At 33.9% G+C, this 21,092-nt stretch overlaps 2 protein-coding genes across 8 annotated transcripts in view; one reads left to right on the plus strand and one right to left on the minus strand.

Moving 5' to 3' along the window:
• Positions 1-4,666: 4,666 nt before the first annotated feature.
• LOC119081136 (phospholipase DDHD2) overlaps positions 4,667-21,092 on the plus strand; it is a 33,464-nt gene continuing 17,038 nt past the window's right edge. For 2 of the 4 annotated variants that reach the window (XM_037189884.1, XM_037189891.1), the window contains exons 1-2: positions 4,667-4,931; positions 5,010-5,110. In XM_037189884.1, coding sequence (XP_037045779.1) covers positions 4,873-4,931; positions 5,010-5,110 — 160 coding nt within the window. In that variant the 5' untranslated portion in view covers positions 4,667-4,872. Of the gene's footprint in view, positions 4,932-5,009; positions 5,111-7,422; positions 7,686-10,554; positions 10,761-21,092 lie in introns of those variants that run through there. The other 2 variants (XM_037189900.1, XM_037189906.1) reach the window with 2 other exon arrangements.
• Positions 5,112-21,014, minus strand: LOC119081167. 4 transcript variants are annotated; one of them, XM_037189909.1, is made up of 11 exons: positions 20,829-21,014; positions 16,359-17,375; positions 13,845-14,071; positions 13,628-13,786; positions 13,336-13,468; positions 10,028-10,267; positions 6,488-6,557; positions 6,259-6,422; positions 5,983-6,196; positions 5,757-5,919; positions 5,112-5,696 (listed from the first exon to the last, which is right to left on the minus strand). In XM_037189909.1, exons 2-11 carry the CDS (start codon positions 17,245-17,247, stop codon positions 5,232-5,234), a joined length of 2,724 nt encoding a protein of 907 aa, XP_037045804.1. In that variant the 5' UTR covers positions 17,248-17,375; positions 20,829-21,014; the 3' UTR covers positions 5,112-5,231. The 4 variants fall into 4 exon arrangements, with proteins under 4 accessions (XP_037045804.1, XP_037045802.1, XP_037045803.1 ...); XM_037189907.1 differs by lacking the exon at positions 20,829-21,014 and adding an exon at positions 18,551-19,100; XM_037189908.1 differs by lacking the exon at positions 20,829-21,014 and adding an exon at positions 18,551-19,100 and having other exon boundaries at positions 16,359-17,489.

Raw genomic sequence — 21,092 nt, forward strand, 5'->3', positions numbered from 1 at the left:
GAAAAATAAATAATGAAAAAACGACAAAAAATGTACCAACGTTTTCCTTGGAGATAGGGGAGCAGGAGATCCTCTGACTGGTTAGTTTGTAAATGATGAAAAACTTATAGTCGGCAATTTATTTCCTTTTTATTTTTTAATCCAACTTTCCAATCTGACCATATAAGCTGTAAACGCATGAGTAACCAAAATTTTATTTAGATCGACAAATTGGAACGGGACGCTCAATTTCTGTGAATCATGGTTATAATAATTTGTAAATCATGACTTACGCTTGCAAAAATAGTCAACGGCTAGTTTATATTAAGATATCGTAGTGTTATTTTGACAAACGTCGTCGATCTCAACAATTTCAATTGCTCGTGTGTTCGCAGCTGTTTATGTTTTAAACAACGTACAGTTCCATTATACGGCTCAATCATCCGTAAAAGGAAAATTTAAATCCAAGATCATTAAGACCATCATAACGAAATTTTAAGCTCAGGAATTAATTCGTTCAACGAATGAAATAACCAGAAAATCAATTTAGAAATATTAAGAGTTATTGGAAATATTCTCCGACCGCCGTTAACACTAAGAAACGCGTTAACAAGGCTTAATTGAAATAGGCCAAACTATCCTGAAACTCACTAGAATTTACTGACATTTCCTTTCTATAAAAATTTCCGAGAATTTTCTAAAGTACCTAGCAAATTGCGACAAATCAAATCTCTAAAAAGTAGGGACTTTTCGATTAATTTTTTTAATCTTTAAATTTACAGTGAATGACATCTCAAATGTCTCACTGTCAAATTTTTCTGAGAAATGACATTCTCTGAAAAAAATGACAGTGAGACATTTGAGATGTCGTTCACTGTATGAGCCTGACTTTCATTCAAAAGAACAATGTTAACAGATTTGAAAGCTATTATTTACAGGCGCTTTATTCGACTCAGTAATTGTAAATTATCGAAAAATACAGCAACGATAAGAATTATCTATGCAATTGGTCCTAGATAGGATAGACGTCTTAGAATTCGCTTAGTAAAAGAACTTTTTCGATATCGCATGACTTATACACAACAGTTAATGGACATTGGACATGATTGCATGATCAATTTCAGTGATTGCATTAAATGAAAACAAAATATTGTGTCGTTAGATCGAGTGGCACTCGGTAGGTTCTTTTTTTTGTTCACTTAACTAAACTTATTTTTACATTCGCTAGATGTAACGATACAATGTGTTTATTCAAAAAGCCTTGTAACTTGAATGTAATATCATTATGACAGCTGTAGCTACGTCGTGTTGTTAGGCAATTCAGATGAATGTAAAAGGTTTAATTCAATCTTCTTTTGAGTAATTTAAAACTCAGTTTTTAAAACTTAAAGGTTCATACTGACAAGGAATCATTTCGTGCAGATAAAAATTACTTTTATTTGGTTTACAGTGAACGACATCTCAAATGTCTCACTGTCAAATTTTTCTGAGAATTTTATTGTGTCATTGCAAATTCACAATGACATTCTCTGAAAAAAATGACAGTGAGACATTTGAGATGTCGTTCACTGTAGAGTCTGTGGACGTTTATTGGTTCACTGAATCATTGTTTAACTATCATTATTTATTATCATTATCAAATATACGTCGTCATAAATCCACACCCAAAATAAATGTTTTCTTATGTCTATAAACTTTCTACTAAGCGTCGGAGTCTATTTATTATATAATACATTGAGTTTTTGAAGTTGTACGTTTCGACATTTCACAAAGCAAAAAACAAACGAGGGAATGTCCCACTGTACCACTTCAAAAACGTAAATTTGCATCTAAAGCCGGGTTATGACACAAATTAAATAAAGAAAAAACATTTCATTTCACTTAATTCTGTATACTGGGCCTAACTCAATAATTCAAATAAACAAATTCGTGAGAGATCGATCCATTTTGCTTCAGCGCTGAAACCGCGAAAACGAACGTAATTTTAAAAATGTTGAAATTCCAGAAATACTTCGCCTCCGATTTTGGGAATGTTAATTTGCTATTGAATTAAATATTACGGATTATCATACACAAAAAGTTAATAATTTATCAAGCTAAGTAAAATAAACAAAAAAAGAAAGAAAAATATTTCAATTGCATTGTAAGAAATATATTTTATGCATAAATTAAAGGCCTGGCTTCCAAAACAAAACAAAGAAAAAAAAAAGCAAATTAGTGACATAACGTATTACAATAAATTAATAAATATAAAAAATCGAACAAAATATCATCACAAACATATTGAGCAAATAAAAAAGAAGGAAAAACATTAAATTAAATGTAAATAATAAATATGAAAAAAGTTGTTAAAAAATATGTAAAACAAAGGCAATTTATTTAAATTACATTTATTTTGAAAATAAAAATTTATTATACACAACGAATTTTCTATTATAATTTGTGCGAGTCTTCGAACACGGTTTCCCCAAAAAATGTATTTTTCATTTTTAGCCATTCACAGAAGTAAATGACAAAACACTAACGATTCTTCAAACAACAGAAGTATTTAATATACTCGACACTCCGTACGTTGCAGTTACGAGTTCGAAAACCTATGGGTATTTTTCCCTCCTGATTTAAAATCCAGAAAAAACAAATTTCTAGGACGTCTGGATCAGGAGATAGACCTATTTTAATTAAATGGGAATTCAACTGGTGTGAGCGAGACAAATATTGTTGTCTCTCTCACACTAGTTAAATTCTTATTTAAATTAAGTTGTGATCTTTGCTCACAACTTAATTTCACATTTCACGGTCGAGTAAAGTGTACCGAAGCTCCACAACATCCAGCTTGGTACAACATAAATTCTTATTTAACCTAGAACCGAGTCTATCTACCATAGGTTTTCGAACTCGTAACTGCAGCAATTTTTTATTTACCATCTGTAGAGTACAACAAAATTTAAAAAACCGACAGATTTTCTGTTTCTTTGAGAATATTCAACACACTTCAATCAAATGTGATTAGGTCATAGTCGACAGTTGTTGTCATTTAGAGTGATATTTGGTATGAATTTGATTTTTTTACAGCGTTTCTCAAATTTGTTTGATACTCTGTCTAGCTTCAGTACCCTATTTAGAGTACAACTCATGCTTGAAGTGTGTTGATTTATTGGTTTTTCGCGAATTTTTATATGGATATATTAAAAACTCAAGTGAAGCACAGGAAACAGCAAATGTGTCGTCACAATTCCGTGCATGTAGGGAAAAACTTGAAAAATCGAGTCTATGAAGTCTGTGGGTCCACACTAACTTTAAAGCAAGGAATACTCTCAAGTCCACGGGTTGTAAATTATGCATGTATTACAATTATTACAATCCATTACATCAACGTACTGCAAGCATGAGTGATCGTAGTTACAGCTGCCAAATAGAGCACTATTTTATTGGAATCTCTGAAGCTCTGGGACATTATGTTCAGTATACTCTGAAACAAAAAAAAAATATAATTTAATAAGGCTCTTAAAGTTAGACTGCCTTCTCGATTAGAACTTCTATGATTATACAAATTAATTTGATTGCTATGACCAGTATTCAACATATTTTTTATGATATTTTTTCCACATTACTATCGGTTTCAGTACTCTAATTATAATAACACTCATTCTTGAAGAGTGTTGATTACATCAATGAATATACAGACCAGGTATGGCCTATTTTGCAAAATCGGTCATGTCAAAATAATATGAAAATTAGTGCGTTTGAATCCGTTTTTAAAATTGTTTTGTCCTCCGCGGTGACATTAGACCATACCTGATAGTTTATATTCAGTGCATCGAAATAGTAAATTTGTGTTAATTTGTGTGAAAGCTAATGTCAGAGATTGTGTAATTGTGTATCGACCTGTTGAAAAAAAATAAAGATTTCAACGTCTTCAACGTCTTCTGCAATTGGTAACGCTGAAAAATTTTCATTTTACAAACAATTTTGTAACTACTTCAGACGAATCGTTAGTGTGCCCCTTGAAACTGTTTTACTTTTAATTTGGAAACTATTACGACGCGAAGAAAGTTATAAAAGTGATATCATTCAGTGTTTCGATAGTTGCATTTTCTTTGCTTGATACTAAAATTACCAATTGTTTCTCGAATCTTGTTCTGTTTATTGGATACTTAAAAGTTTTTCATGCGAGCGATGCGAAAATCCCTTTTTCCACTATGACGCGTTGTCAAAACGACATTTTGTTGTCATTCTGAGAGGGTCATTTTAGGTGAGAAAATAATCATTTTCTCTCCTAAAATAGCGGGTTTAGCCTAAAATGGCTAAATATCAAACCATTAATTTTAGTTTCTTCAAAGTGAACAAAAATGCGGCTCTTCGCAAAACGCTAGCATGAAAAACGTTGTGTTCACCTCGGGAAGAAATATAATAGAAAATTTGTAAAAATTGATTTTTTCTCCCCTTGGTTGACAAATAACTATAGTTACAATGCAAGAAACATAACACTTTATCAGATCATGAGAGAAAAAATGTCTACATTTTCACAATCACGAAGAGCTATCCCAAGCCTTCTACCCCTTCTACCCCTGCTCGTGCTTCTACCGCTTCTACCTCCTTTAAACATTTTAATGCGACATTACCGACATTACAGTTTTATCCACTGGGTTGTCAACTGCATTAACTAACTGCTTTAACTACAGTTTGTTTTGGTTCAACCAGTGACAGTTTTTATTTTGGACAAATTTTTATCATTCGAAATAAAAATAAAGAAAATTCAATTAATTGTGCAGTTTTGTTTATTGCAACTGGTGCACCAATTGACCTAGACACACATCGGTCTTGGCAAACGTTCAATTAAGCAGACAACAGTTTCGTGAAACTAATTTTTAAATCGGGTGAGTGCTGTCCGGAATGTCTGAACAAAATTGTGACACGTCGCGAACACCAGCCAACAAAAACCCTCTTTTAAGGTGAATTCAAATGAAATTGCTAAACCGATTAACAAACCTTTGTTGCGTATTCTAAAACCAGTTTTGCGTATTCTACAGCGCCTCGGTGACAGGTTTAACGTTCGACGACTTCACAAACAAAGCAATAATTCTGCCAGCTGCTGCACTTCCGCCGAAACTACCGGATCCGAAAGAGACAGGTTTGTACACAAAAATGTATTTTATTCGTAATTCCGTATAACCTTACAAAACAAATATTTTCCATTTAAAATGAATACCTACCGAATACACCGATTAAAATTAGTGTAATTCTACGTTCGTTTAAGCCGACCTCTCCCTTTCACCTCTAGATCTGTAGACAGGTAGTTCTCTAGACGCTTTTCTTCTTTTGCAACACCAGACAATCAGTCCAATTGCCAGGCAAATTAGTATAACTAACAAAACCACTCCCAGTGCAATAGCGGCAATTGACGCTTCGTTCAAAATGAATTCAGTCACGTCTACCGTATGCGACCGTTGATTACCAGCCAAATCGTAGCTGGTAATTGTAACTCGTGTGGTGCAACACGATGACGTGTATGTTGCTTTGACTTCATTGTTTGTACCGGCTGTGAATGCATTCCGTACGATGATACCAGCTGGTCGTGATTGAACTCTTAGTATTCCGGTGTCCGTATCTTGAGTGGATACTTCCAATGACCAAACCGAACTTGCACATTGACCGGCCCCAGTTCGTCCTTCGCATCGACTGCCGAATCCCCACCACATTGATGGTTGACGAGTATCCTAAAAATGTAAGTTTTAGGCTTGGCGCGTAAAATGACAATTTTTAGTGATCCGTTTTACCTGTATTGCTGTCGATGAAGTCACTGTTAACGTGGCTGCTTGCGATGCCAGACCTACTCCTTGGGACGTAAACGTAATTTTATCCTTGTCTCCAATTTGTGCGTTTGGCGGTATGTACACCGTGACAATAGCAGATTGAGTTTGACCAGCAGCAAGCCACATTCTTAACGAATAGAGAGAAACTTAAAAAATAAATTGGGAAAAGTATGCCCAACAATGTACTGACGACATAGGAGTTAAAGCTCGCAGAAAGCGTTTTTCATCCACCACTTGAAAATTGTGAAACGTTGGCTCCTCTCGCAAATTAGTCACTTCATAGTAAATTTGCACCGTTTGCCCAGGACTGGCCAGTAATTGTGACTGTACTCCCAACTCAATCTTTGTTACCGCTTGTAACGTGTTACGACCCATCATGTCATCGATTTCATTCGAAAGCGTTGCTGCGAAAACGTAATGTTCAAGTTAAACGTTGACTTCAATGATCTTTAAATAGTCTACAAACCGTTCGTTTCGTCCAAGGTATCAATTTGTCCATCTTCTTCGGTTTTTGGGAACTGAAAATGTCTAGGTCGAAATTCGGGACTTTCGAATAGATCCACATTTTCTGCATCACTTTCCGTTGGTTGTGGTTCTTCTGCTGATAGCTCATCCGATACCAATCGTTGACTTATTGATTTTTTTTTAATGGTTAGTTGGCGCATTTGTTTCGATAATGAGCAACAAGATAATACCTTCTTTGTAAGTGTGCATTATTATCCACTTCCTGCCAAGAGATTTCCACCAATTGTTCGTTCGGATAGTCTGAAATTAAAGCGATTGACTTCGTCATACTTAGTTGAGGAACTCGCCGGTCGAAATTCTTAGAAATGTAAACACAGATTCTGGGAAGTTATTATGGCTGGTCAATACAGTTAATTATCTTTGCCAATGAACAAATTAGGGGTCGATCAAATGACGACACATGAGACCGTTAGGGTCACCAGAGAAAATGGAATTTCTTACTTTTTTCCTTCGGCGAACAAATAACTATTTCTGCTGGTGTAAAATGAAATTTTCGGAATTGTTTGTATCTGGGACTGGGGAGTGTCTTGGGAGGAAATAGTGACAATGCGTACGACCTACTAGAAATGCTGTATGCAGAAATAAAATGAAAGATTTTTTAGGAAACATTGAATACGAATTAAGTGTAAAACAGTCCGAAAGTTTGTAAAACAGAGCCGGGAAAGCCTAAAATTTTTGTTGTTTCGTAAGCTATCACTCAGTTAGAAATTTACTTCTCAGGAAAATGCTGTTTCAGTAGCATCGTCTTGTCAAGTTTCCAGTTAACTTCTTTGAAGTAGAAGTAGCAACCACTCTCTGCTTATGAAGACTGACGCAATCTTCAAATTTTTACTGTAAATACCAAACACGAACAGTTGATGTAATTAACTAAATTTTCTGCATTTGCAGTCATATGTTAGTTATAGTTCACAAAGTGTGGTGGTGACATACCATGCGATTAATAATATAAAAATACAAAATTAACGAATCGTTCGCCAACAATATTTATCAGTTCAATGATGTCACTAGAATTCTGTGATGTTATAAATTCTGTGCGCTATAACAATTTTGAAGTGATTCCTATTTTCAGTTGTTTTTTTTAATCAGTTTGCATCTGTTTCTCTGTTTAGACGGTACTTTTTTGCGTACTTCATTGTTGTTTTTATTGTTATTTTGTGCATCGGTGTTGTGATTGTTTTTATGAAAGACATAAATTATTATTTTCATTGTTGAAACGATTGATATTTTTGTTGGTCATTCGTATTGAGTGATTGGACTGTAATTTAAAAGTAGCAAAAAAGAAAAACTTCCCGTTGTCTCATCTTTTGAATAAGGTGTGGAGTCGGTGTTTCAATGACGAAATAAGTGAGAATACTACAAAGCCAAAAGGTTAATTGAACGAAGAAAAAAAAAGCAAACCCCCAATCACAATCAATCGCAAGCATCACTCATTAATACTGGATTTGTTGCACTTCTTTTTTGCTTTAAATTTGTAAAGTCATCTTTTGTTCATATTCTTTTTTGCTATGCTTCAAAAAATAACCACTCATTACGTAGACATGTGTACCTCTCTTAAACTGGTTTAAGCTGCCAAAAAAAAGTTCAAGGTTCGACAAAAAAGTAATTTGTTCGAATATAAATACACCACGAGACTATTAATTAAGTGGTAAGTCAATGCTTACCGCCAATATTTATTTTTTTCGACAGTAAGACACGTCAGTCAACGACCGTTCCATAAAAATTATTCAGACACCGTTTGTTTACTGGTAACGGCTGTAGTTATTCACAGTACTAACATGCAATTTGTATCTGAAAATGTTTAACTACAACTGGTTATACCGGCTCATAGAAAAATTCCCCCCAAAACGGTGACTTGGAGTTTTAATTTAAATTTTCCACACGTTGGCAGACAATGTGCGATTGAGACAAATGAGGAAGAATTTTGATGATCAATAGAGTGGATGCCTTTTGAATATTAAAATGGAATCTAGTTTACGATTTATGAATGCTTTTCTGAATTTGTATTTACTGGAACGACAAATCTTTAACAGGGAATATTTGTGGCTCAAAATGCCACACAAATTACGTCATCTTCCTTGAACCGTAAATATTCCTGTTCCGAGAATTGTAAGAACGGACAATTTGAATCCACTTTATGTTTTTGATATCAAATGCAATATCCATGTTTTATACAGGCCTACACCCGTCTGTTAACATATTGTAATGCTAGTAAAACAATGTGGAATGTATTGGAATGTAAATGGCTTTAAGTTGTCTGTCCTAATAATTCACAAACTATCATACCAATTTTTACGAAAATAAATTCGATGATAAGTATTGACCGGGTTTCCTATCAAGCTGTCAAACAATGACAAATTTACTATAACAACATTCTCTAACAATGAACTCGAAGTTCTAGTATACGGTTTGGCTAGAGCAAACTAATTTAACATTTAATAACCGTTAACGTCCAACAATACCCAGCCGATGTTTGTTTTGTTCATCGCAACAAAATGATCGATATTTCACCACTTTTTCACGGATTACAATGCAATCCAAATGTGGGCTGATGCCAAGTGAATTTTCTTATCTAAATATTCGAACAGAATAGATATATTGAGGCAGCTTATGGAGATTTTCGGTTGCTTTAACGCGAAATCAATTTTTGTATTATTTTTACGAAGAAAATTCAATATTGCAAAGAACTTCACATTTGAAATTTGAGATAAACTCTGTTTTATGTCTAGAGGTTAGAAAATCGCACACACTGGCTTCTCCATTTAAAAAAAAACTTCTCTGAGTTTTCAACCATTCTTTAAATTTAACATGTCTTCTTTTCATTCCTGTCTTCGAAAGTTTAGCCCGGACATGGAAATAATATTTTCATCCCGCCGACTGAGTCAAAATATCCCGTGCGTAAAACGGGCTCTAAAAACTCGATTTCCCGATGTCCCAATTTTTTTTACTAGGTTACCAGGATACCGCACTACTTCGACATCAAGTTCCTTTAAGGCCAGTTCATGGTCGCATATATCGCAAAAATGTATGCGAGTATGAACTGGCCTTAATAGTAAATAAAAAGTCAATGCTGCCAGCCTAACTTCAGCCTGTCATAATTACAGCGTTCATTCGAAATACTTTATAGCATCGTCTCCAATCAGATTAAACATTTGACACACAATCCGGTTGAAATGGTTTGTAATAGGAAATTCATTATCAAATAAAAAGGTCAAATTTGTTATCATGAACGTCACACTCTCTGTTGTTGTATGTGGTGTTGTTGGTTTTTCGGTTTTTGTTCCGAATTCCGAAGTAGTTTTTCAGAACGAGTTAGGTTATTTAACTGTCTGGCCTACATTTTTTTTCTCAGAAAATATTTCGGCTACCTACATTATTGTCTGTAGTAAATGTTTTCCGATCAAAGGGTAAAGTTTTATAACTGATTATGATATCGTTCATGTCATATAAGTGTCGTTGTGCATTTGAAATGATTTGTCAAGTTCGAGCGAATATTCAACAACGAGATAATGTTTATCGGCATTCATTACTTAAACGTGACTTTGATTGTAAGAATTCTAAATTCATTTCCCTCATAAGCAACATTTGTAATAGCAATTGTAATTTTCCGATTTTGTCGGACATTTAAGCAAACCTCCATCCTCCAATTAAATGCTCTATTAACTATGAAAACAAAACCATTTTGCTAAAGTTTAAAAAGTGAATAAACCCACCATTGACTTCTTCTGCGAAATTAGAGCTGTAAATTGCATCCACTGCCACAGAGTACGTAGTTTCCGTATTATTTTCATCCGCACCATCAGTAATCTGAATTGCATACAGGCCTGTTCGCTGGCCGACTAAATGCAGGCGAATTTCGTAATCGTACTGTCCGTTCAATTCCTTCGCAACGGTTAGCATTGATCCAAAAGAAAATGTTCGTACAGATTTGGTGTCCAATAAATCAACAAATTCTGTGGAAAATTTATGAATGAAGATTTTGGATTGGTGAGCAATCGATATGCATTTTCGTCTATATATGATAATCACGAATGCATTAGAGCAGGAAATTTATTTACATTTTACATTTTTCTTGTTCGTGAAAACGTGGATTGTGATATTCGCTCTATAAATTCTCTCACAACAACATTTTTACTCTCATCTCACACAACACATAAAAAAACGCTTGCGCACATAATTTCATTGCTACGTCCTATGAAACAGAGTGAATATAAGAAAGTTTACAGAAGCAAAGAAATAGAAAATTGCGTCACATCAATTTATTTATTGTAAATCATTTGATTGCAATACATTTCGCATTGTCTGATAATGAAAAAAGAAATCGATAGAGATCTACTGCCGATACCGAACTAAAGATAAAAGTCTAGCCGTTTCGCTGCGTTCTATTCCTCGTCGGAATTGCAACGATTCTCTGTTAAAACAGTGACGATTATTTATTTTGACCAGGTGCGTGTACTATAAGTAAAATCCAATTAATCAATACCATTCCTAAGTAAATTGGCTGTAAATTCTGCTAAAACAAATCATCTAAAGTTCGACTTTGTACTTTCGTATCGACGTAATTCCATTGGAAGATATCGGTTTTGGTGAATTTGTACTTGAAAAATAAGTGAGTCGCCGACAAAGTGAAATGTCTTTATTGTAAATAATAAACATGCGATGAGCGCAAATTCTTGCTGTTGTCAATGTGATAGTGGAAAGTTTTTCAAAACAGCTGTTCTGTGGAGAGTTTTTCGAAGTTTTCATTCGATTTGAAAATATCGTACGGGAAACATTATATGCAACGAAATGTAAGTTTTGTTCTGTTTTGTGATTAAATGAATAATTTTGATGAATTTGTTAGCTGGATAAATATAAAATAGCTGTTGCTGTTGATGCAGTAGATGGAAATAGTAAATGCAATACATTTAAAGATGTCTTATTCAATTCAAGGTCAGGTTAACCTAACTATGCAATAAAGCGCTGTTAAATACAAGCCAAACAATTTATGTCGCAGAAAGATGTTAGTTGAGTAATTCTTTAAGAAAGCATAGTCATGGTTAAGTAATAATTTCTAAACTTACCTTAGAAATGCCAAATACATTTATTCGAGTGTCTTAAATTTAACTTAGCTTATTATTATTGTTGTTATTTCATGACTACATACTTCAAAAGCTTATGCGATGAACGAAAATGCTTTTGAATGGTTTGTTATTTATGTTTTCCTGTTTTTACATTGCATCATGGTGGAACGTTACCTTTCTGTGGATAGAAATTTTCAGCCGGCGAGCGATTGAATCTTTTTATTCAGAAACGAACGTTTCGGCATTCTTAAAATGCGGTATGCACCGTAGTTAAATTTCGAACCCCAAACTCGACATTCCCAAGAACAATGTAAAAACAGTTATATGGAGCACCACGGTTCAGTTTTCCGAGTAAATTCACGGAGCCTAGAACTGAACGTACTGGAGATCAAGGCACTCGCAGATGAATCCCCTGTCTGAATTAGGAATTTCAAAACCCTCTTTTCTCGCTCTCGCAAAAATATCTGGAGAAAATTTCGAAAATATTGTATGAAGCAGAAGTATCCGTCCACTCATCCTCTCTAAGGAGAGTAGGTAATTTGTGAATCGGCCGTAATTAATACTACCCTTTTAAGATCGTTTCTAATCGTTTTTAGCATTGATTTTATGATCCAGTATGACCCGTACCATTTGTTTTGATCGAGGCCTGGAAACTCAAATTTATGTTCAAACTGATCGGGCACCTCGCGTAAATCCGTTTTTTGAATTTTTAGTTGAATGTAAAAAGTGCGGAACAATTTAATCTCCAAAATCAACTAAATAGACCAAAAATTTGGCTTTTCGTTGTTTTTGCAGATAAGATGTAGTTTCGCCTTTATTTTCTGTTAAACGATCATCTTCTTCTGTGGAAACATGTTCCAATGTTTTTGACAGGGCCTTTTTTTAAGAATTTAATTCCTACAAATTCCTTAAAATTCTTTAAAAATTTCTGAAAATTCCTGAATTTACAAATAGGCCCTGGTTGTGGGTGCTTTAGAATAATGTTTGCTGTCGTTCTAAACTGTCTGTGTTAACCTGTTACATACGGCAAACACATGACCAGTATTTTTATCGGGTCTAGTACTTCCATCGATCAAAGTATTTTTAATCTGTAGGCTTCAAATCTTGTACTTCAATTTTTTTACCATGCATTTTACAACTGTATAAAGGGCCATATTACCCAGAGCTTGTCATTATTTTTGTCGTCGTTATCGATAACAGATGAATTAACCGAAAACTCGCTGCAAGGCGAGCTTTGACGAGCCATCGCATTTGTGACGAGCTCTCTTTTATTCAGTCCAGCACCGCAGATTCTATCGAAATCATTGTAAATTGGCTGTGGTCGCTGATTTGATTTATTTCATTATTTAAGTCTCTGGAAAGTTTATCTAGTTTGTGGATCGTTTGCAGGCCTGTTACTTGAAACATTAGGGTTAGTGAAAATATTTTTATTTTTCTCTCAGCTAATTTTATATAGAAGTTTCTATTATCTAAATATATTTACAAGATATCTCTTAATTACACATAATATGTTACACTCTCATGTAAATATTATTTTGTACTATTGGTTGGGAAAGTTTTCTTTTTTCTTTTTGTTTTTAAATTAGTTATTCACTTATGGCAGATGAAGCGTTTTTATCTTCTCTTTCTTTTATTTGTATAGTGATAATACTTTGTCAAACGCAATTCGATGGACGTTTTTTATTTTTAATTTCATTTTTCTGCATTGGCCGCCCAATAAATTCAGAATTCATTTACTGGTTACATCGACTTCCCTTCTCGATCTCATACAGACCGGTTGTGGAATGAACCGTTTTGATATTGTGGATGCGGTTAAAATATACAAAATGGGAAACAGGAAATTCCGTTCAATTTATCTAGATATGGATGGCGTAACTACAACCACTTACATGTAAAAGCAAAACAACACAATTTCTATACACAAAATAATAATTTCTAAGCATATATTATGCACTAACCACCACTGGGAGTTGCGAGGGTTGCCGTTTCCACATTTCCATTAAGCTTTATTTTCAAATCCGAAACTGTTGAATCGATGGGTAGTTCAATTTCTTTCGAACCATGCAAATTGTTTCGCAGAACCAGAGTAACCTGCAATGTAAGAAAATGCATTTGAAGACTAAAATGACTTGAACACTTGAGCGAAATATCATTCTTTAGAACATCTTGGCGTTTTTAATCATTATCTTCACTCAAACATAAAATTCTAACAAAATGATAGTCTGTTCGGATAGAAAATGTTTCAATTACTAAGCCCAGGTTTCCACTTGGTCCTAGGGACTCTTCGGTTACTCGGATGATTTCACCTCCAGATCGTATTGCTACTTCGCCCAAAATACCACCCTCAATATTCTGTCCAAGAGCCACATTATTTTCGCTCACTTGAGGCCCGAACCAGATCAAGTACAGCTGGAAAATATTACGGAAGATTAGTAGCTGAACCAGAAAACATTTACGTCCATCTTACCCGGATTCGTTTCTTTAATAACGTTATTGCAGCATACTGTGCTGAATCTATATCAGCCGGAACGCTGTCTGTGCTAATGAAAATTGCACTGTCATATGGAACCAATTCGGATGCCCTCATTATTCCAAAGAATGCACTTCCACTACCAGATGTTTTTGATTCTTGAACACTTTCCAGACCCGCAATCATTGTTCGTGTATTTGTGAAACTGTACGTTACGCCAACACCTGTAATTGTAATAGTTTCATAAGATTCATTGTTCTCGAAAAACCTTAAACCTTGATCTTGATGTTAGTTATAAAAGGTTCGCTCAGCTTTATACAATAATTACAAGAAGTATCTCTTTCCGACGGACGTTAGGAAAGTGAAAAAAATCGAGATGCCGTGGTCAATGGTCATCTTGGTGAGATTTTTTCAAAGTTCATACGAAAGTACTGCAGAGTTTACTTGGTGAACCATAAAATTTTGACACTTTTTTAGATATTGTGAAGAAAATTTTCAATTTTTACTTTAAACGTTGTGCCTCACTTCCTATATTCATGTACATTGTGGTACTATGGGATTTTCCAGAATTGATTCAGAACTATTGAGACAATTTTGATATTTAGAATCTTGTTCTTGTCGTTAATTAGTATGCATGCAACGTATAGAACGTTGAGATTGATACGTGGACTGAAAACATTATTAATTAGAATGCAAATTTCTTCAGAAAACGTCGTTTACTATACCAAGTAATAAGTACAACATGTTATATGACTCAATACTCGATGATTACTCCGTAATCTGAGGTACTGAATGCGATTTTCTTTAAAATCATTGGCTAGGTCAAGTGAAAAAGCACGTATGTTGATGAAAGAGAGGTTTACACAGAATACAGCTGATTTCTTAAGGGAAATAGTTAAGCACGTATGTTGATGGAAGAGAGGTTTACACAGAATACAGCTGATTTATTGAGGGAAATAATTATTTGCGTAACTAGGAATCGACAGTTACAAAATCTATTGTTCGTATGAAGGATTAGGATTATTTGGATCCGGGTCAAAGCTGCGAATTCATTTCTATACCGAGGTATGTACTCAACTTTACACACAAATCAAAATAGATATTTACAACTCTAGGGATGAAAATCCATTACACCTTGACCTCGGTACGATTTTTGTGTTAGTTATTTGTGTATTTGAGCGGTTGATTTTCACTTGCAGCCCCCGCTTCGCTCGCTTAGGCTACAACCAGCGACAATTATAAGAAAAATAGCATGTAACGGGACGTAATCGTAGTCCCTGAAGCATCTAAAGGAATTTAGGCCGAAAGCACACCAGCTTTTTTGTATTGCTGAGGTTGACAATCATGCTTTCAAATGTTCGACATGCTACACATCCAATAACAGTAGAAACCTCAGCAACGAAAAATTATCCGGGTTTTTCGGCCCGACATAACTTGGAAGTAAAGTCCCGTTTAGGTGTTTCTCTTTGAGTCAACAGGTTCTTACACGTGAACTTGACATTTTAACTTTACATCCCAAGTAACGTAAATAACAATTGTGTAGGTAAAGGCTCGCTGACACTGATAATCAACAGAGTGACAGTAAGATTTAGAATACATTTGTCGGAAAATCAATTTTCCTTTACTAGGAAGGGGAAGTGGCCAAAAAAGGAAAACGTCATACTACAGCAGAGAAGGAATTTGATATTTCGTACCATTTGGATACGAAATATCAAATTCCTTCCCTAGTATAGTAATGTACTATTATTGTTCCGGTTTCATCCGGTAAAACGTTGTAAATGTCGCAAAGTGTGCACTCCATATCATGTCAAACACAGTATTTTTTTCTGCAATTTTTGTTTGAATATTATCATTGAAGACCTTGAATGCTAGCACGGACAAGTCATTCTATTGAAGCAACAAAAAAGGCCCCGTCAAAAGAAACAGAAACCATTAAAAGTATAAAAAGCTGATGATAAATCTTTACATCAAATGAGAATCAATTAAAGTTTTTTGCTGTTGTGTTGTTGTTACGAACGGATTAAGTAATTATTACATTTTAATAATCCATGATACAAACGCAAGGAGAGAAGAAATAAAGATTTAAAAAAAAAAATTAACGACAAGCAGAAAATCACATGCCATAACTCATATCATCACACCAACAAAACCGCAATATATTAATAGTATTATTAGCACAAAACATTAATATTATACACACTCAAGAGTAGCGCATATTAACCAGTGAACATACAATAACTTGATGACAATCGAAATTTTTGTGTTTATTTGGATATAATAGGCTGCCAATAATTCAGACAGGTTAAATATGATATAGAGTTTAATAGAGAAAAATTATGATTGAGTAATTCAAGAAGTTATTCGAAGGTAAACAACGCGAAACGTTTAACCACAAAAACTATTTTATTTTTCCATTATCTGGATAAATGAACGATTGCATAATGCAACAACGAAAAAGCATTGGGCGATTAGTCAGTTCGTTATTAGCTAAAATAAATTGGAAAAATTTACCTGACGAATTGAATGCAACCAGCACAATGTCCAATGCAGAATTCGGTCGCAATGCCGATTTCCACAAAAGTTTCGTTTTTCTCAATGCATTCGGACTGGTGTCGATTAGGGCAGCCATCGGTTTACGGATGTAAGTGTCGTCCAAAAACGTTCGTAAAACTGCCTCGGCAGTGTACTTGTATATTTTCGGTTTGGTCGTTTGCATCAGCCGATTTTTTGGTTTAACAATATATGGTGGACTGTATAGTGTTGCTGGAGTGGTAACAGTTTGAGTTTGATTTTCTGCTGATGCGCCTTCTGGGGTAGTTGACTCTGATGTAATATTCGCCGATCCAATTTGATCGGCTGCAATTGCTTGGTAAATCGTATTTTCACTTAAGATTTGTGATACCGGTGCGGCCACTGTATCCGGAACCGGTTCAAACATTTTCGATTGTTTATTTGAAGATAATTCGGCGGCGATCGGTAAGATTACAGGATCGTCTCCTTGTTTTGGAGTTACATTATTAACTGTTGCTGATTCAATGGCGCTAATTTCGGTAGTTTCATATTCACCATCCAAATTCACCGATTTAGTTAAATCTTGTGTTCGAATAGTACTGGTTTCGCCACTGTCGTCCGGTTCAATATCGTCGGTTTCTTTGTTGTCATTATCCTGTGGCATGTTTTTCCGAAGTTTTGTCAACACATCCGGTATTAGGGAGCGTATAAACTCTTCAACGGTTTGGTTTTGTTTCTGTTTCATCGGATCGAACCATTCTTCCGAACTTTGAGTGTTAAAACTCTCTGTGGTTTGTGCATCGACATCCTCTATCGTTATTTCGGCGTTGCAAAATTGGGTGTATGTAACCAACAGTATAACTGCACAAAAAGAGTTCAACCGACTCATTTTTTCGACAAATTTTAATTTTGTTTGTCCACACACTTTTTACCATTAATTGTTTCTTAAACAGCACTTGAGTAAATTTCTATTAGGATTTTTTTTTGTTTTATTTACTTTTCCACTCTTTTCGTCGTCTGTAATATACCAACAAGAAAACAAAAAATTCATTTACGAAAATGTGTCATTGGATTTTTATTTCAGTCGTCGTATATTGGTTTTGTAATTTGATTGGCAAATGATAACTTGGCCTTGATATTAATAAGATGTTTTTTTTTCAGTTTATTTATTGATGTAACTGAAGACTGACACTGTTATGCATGAGATTCGCACTCACTCGACAAATGAAAGATTAAAATAATTTACTTATTAACGACAGTATTTATAGCTGTGACGATGTTCAGGAGGTTTTTTTCCGAAGCAAACAAATGCGGAGTTTTAGGCCAGCAGTTTTTGCCGAAGATCTTTATCTTGCCTTTTTTGAGAAAGGAAAATATGAAGGATTATATTACGTATACACAGAGAAAAGGGTAGATCCCGGTAAGATCGAGAGTTCATTTATAACCATAGAATAGTGAGTATTTAAATGAAGACCTAGATTTTTCTGTACTCAAATTTTGTTTTAACGAAATTCTATTAATTAAAAATCTAGTACTGACACTATTAACCAGGTTACATTATTGGTAATTTGAATTACCGAATTTACCGATGAAATTACCTAATTAACTGACCAAATTACCAAACTGACTTTTTGGTAATTTTGTCAGTAAATTTGGTAATTTCTGTAATTTAATCAGTAAATGCAGTAATTCAAATTACCAATAATTCAATCAGAGGCCCTGGTGTTAATTGAGACACATAAACCACAGTTGACTCAAAAATATTTCTATCTGTATACATTCAATCAAAATATTTACTCTACGCCTACAAAGCATTTACTTTGGTCAATCAAATAACCGTCTTGGTCTTCGCTGTTTAAGTTGAAAACATTATCGAAGATTGGGTGAAAAGACTCCGTTAATGAACAGTTAAATACGATAATCTGGTTCTGTTTCTGTTTACTTTTTAATAAGACGAACAAGAATCAATTTAATATCAACACCAATATCATTTGCCAAAATCGTGGTTCGTTTATCAAATTTGTTCTTATTTTTCACTCGAATACAAATATACACTGAACAAGCGTGCAGAAAATTAATTTCCACAAGATATTGCTAATTGATATAAGTTTTGTTTGGTGTATTGTTAACGCAAAGTCAATAAAATTCTTATATTTAACAGCTTCGCAGACTTGTAGAATCAACGCACTAACCACATAGTTCCAGCAATTTATCAATATTTTTTCACTTGAATAGTTAAATAAATTTTAGCTTTTTTTACGAATCATGTTATCAAAACACAATTTGTTTGTTAGCTTTTTTTTAATTCACCGCAACAATAACATAAATAAACATTAAACGATAAACGATTCGGTCACAGTTCTAGTTTTCTTTCCGAATTAAATAATTTTTTTCTTTATTGCTCAAAAATTATTATGTTTCTTTAAACAAATGACCATTTGGTTACAACGAAACAGCGAGAGAAAAAATTATTTCATCAAAAATTATTATGATTTTGTTGAAATGTTTAAAAAAAAAGTGTTCGGTGTTTTGTTTATACACCTTTCGCGGTCCGTGGTTGCATTGAAACTGAAACTGAAAGCGAATGGCAAAGGCACGCTTGAGGAATGTCTGTCATGATCATAATAATCATAATATAGAGTGTTATGCTGTTCACATTTATATTCTGTTGAGGTATTTGAAAAATAAAGTAGTTATTTTGGCTGATTAATTGTTGCTAAGTTCATGGTATTAGTACGGACAATATGAACGGATTTTTTTTGGATCCTTTTTATTAGTGAAAATTAAAATTTGTGTTTAATGTTTCGATGATTTCAGTAAGAAACATTAGTCGTTTGTCGTGTCACCGGCGCTTGAAGCAATTTTTTTTCCTTAAATCTTCAGTTCAGAACTTTAGAAATGCAGGGAAAAGATAGACAGCTTAATAGATGTGCTTTTCCCATCACACACACAAAAAGAAAAGTTAGTACAGCTACAACATCATACCGATTTAAAGTGGAGAATAAAAAAGAGTTTTTCATTTTTCCTAAACGTATTGTATTCCTTATCAGTTAATGGAAACTTTTTGCAGAGTCGGAATAACAATCTTTGAACTGACAACGTGTACTTTAAGAGCTAAGAACTAAACTGAGTGGACGTTTTCCCAAAAATTATTACACATAAGTAGTGGGATTGAAATTGCATCCTATATTTGAGAAACATTTTATGGCATAGTACAGCTAATGTAGAATGCTGAGCATTTAGATTTGATTCTACCAGTTATTCCAAATAAGATAGAAAGATCGATTAATGGAATGTCAATTTCCCTCACACTAAGGCTGTGAAGTCCTTCCGATTCAGATCCGGCATTAATTAAGTTAAAAGTTAAAGTGATGAAATGGTACATCAATTTATTACTTTTCTCTCGCGAAAATGATTTAAAATAAATTCCACGGCTTCGTCGGAATATCACATTTGTCTGCACTATTGTAGGCACGCATTCAGTAATAAATCCGATACGTTTTCAGTCAGTCGGTCGTTGTCACTTTTATTTGTACAAAACAAAATAGAATTTCATTGTAAGTATAGTAATGAAACAAAAATAATTAAAGTAAAATAAAAAAAATGAGTAAATATACAACACACCGCGAGAATAACACATGGACAATAATAATAAAAAATGTGTATTACTACAACGTGTTATTTGAAATCGGTTTAACTTTGGTTTTGGTTGGTGTTTTTTTTTCGTACACACAATCAATACACGGTCCATTAAAATCGGCGCTGTGCGGCATTCAAATTTTTGTATTTGGTTGTTATTTGGGCCGTCGGTCAAAACATGATTTTGCTTACAACGTTTGATGGATTTCAAAATATATCATACGAAACAAAAGATTTTTTTTTGTGTTTTTTTCATATTTTTTTCGTAGTAATGTGTTTATCTTCAATTACTGCGTGTGTTTTCTGTTCAGCGCTTATGCTTAGAGATTTTTAATGCTCTGTATTTATTAGCTATGGTAAAATGTACTTTTGCGAATATTAAAAAGTAAATATTTAATGGAATTTTTATACACCATCTTGAGAGGTTATTACCTCGATTGAGAAATGGTATTTTTTTCTGTTTTGTTTTTTTTTTTAACTAAGAAATTTTCATGCTCATTTATAAAACAGAGAGACAGAGAGGCATCGAGAAAATATGTTGAGTCTAGATGTTATTTCCCTTTTGATTTAAACCGCGTTTTCGAGTGATTATTGATTTCGGCTTAGTCTCGGATCAACAAAGTTCACACAAAAAACTGGAATTTTCAACTTTGTTTTCCTCGAGATTTTCCATTTTTATTTTGTCACTGAGCTGAGTTGTGAAAAACTTCACTGTAATTTGAAATATTTAACAGAAAGTCCATCATTGAAATTTTCCGTAAAAAATTGTGCGTCTTTAGTCTTTCAAAACAAATTAAATTCACTCTTCCTGTTCACTTTTTCACTTCGTACCTCGAATTTATAATAATATTTTAAGACTTTTTAGTTCTTCAAATAATTTACTTTTGTATTTCGTAGTAGCACCTTACACCAGCTATTTAGTCTCGCGTCGAATTGTGAACTAAATGAATTAATTTTACTTTCAATAACTTTAGTACTTCGGTTAAAGGTTTGGTCGTTTAAGTTTCATTTTTTTTCTTTTTCGTAAAAGGTGTAACTATTTAGTTAACAAATAAACTAATCATAAAAATATTCAAATTTCAGAAAGGGAATTTC

The sequence above is a fragment of the Bradysia coprophila genome, chromosome X, assembly GCF_014529535.1.
Source record: "Bradysia coprophila strain Holo2 chromosome X, BU_Bcop_v1, whole genome shotgun sequence".
Classification (NCBI taxonomy): domain Eukaryota; kingdom Metazoa; phylum Arthropoda; class Insecta; order Diptera; family Sciaridae; genus Bradysia; species Bradysia coprophila.

Excerpts from the sequence above, each read along its gene's own strand:
- LOC119081167 (XM_037189909.1), bottom strand. The coding sequence starts at position 17,247 with ATGAGTCGGTTGAACTCTTTTTGTGCAGTTATACTGTTGGTTACATAC. Across the intron at positions 6,423-6,487 it reads AATGCACACTTACAAAGAAG|TCAACGATTGGTATCGGATG; the intron begins GTATTATCTTGT and ends AAAATCAATAAG. Across the intron at positions 6,197-6,258 it reads TACCTTGGACGAAACGAACG|CAACGCTTTCGAATGAAATC; the intron begins GTTTGTAGACTA and ends ACGTTTTCGCAG.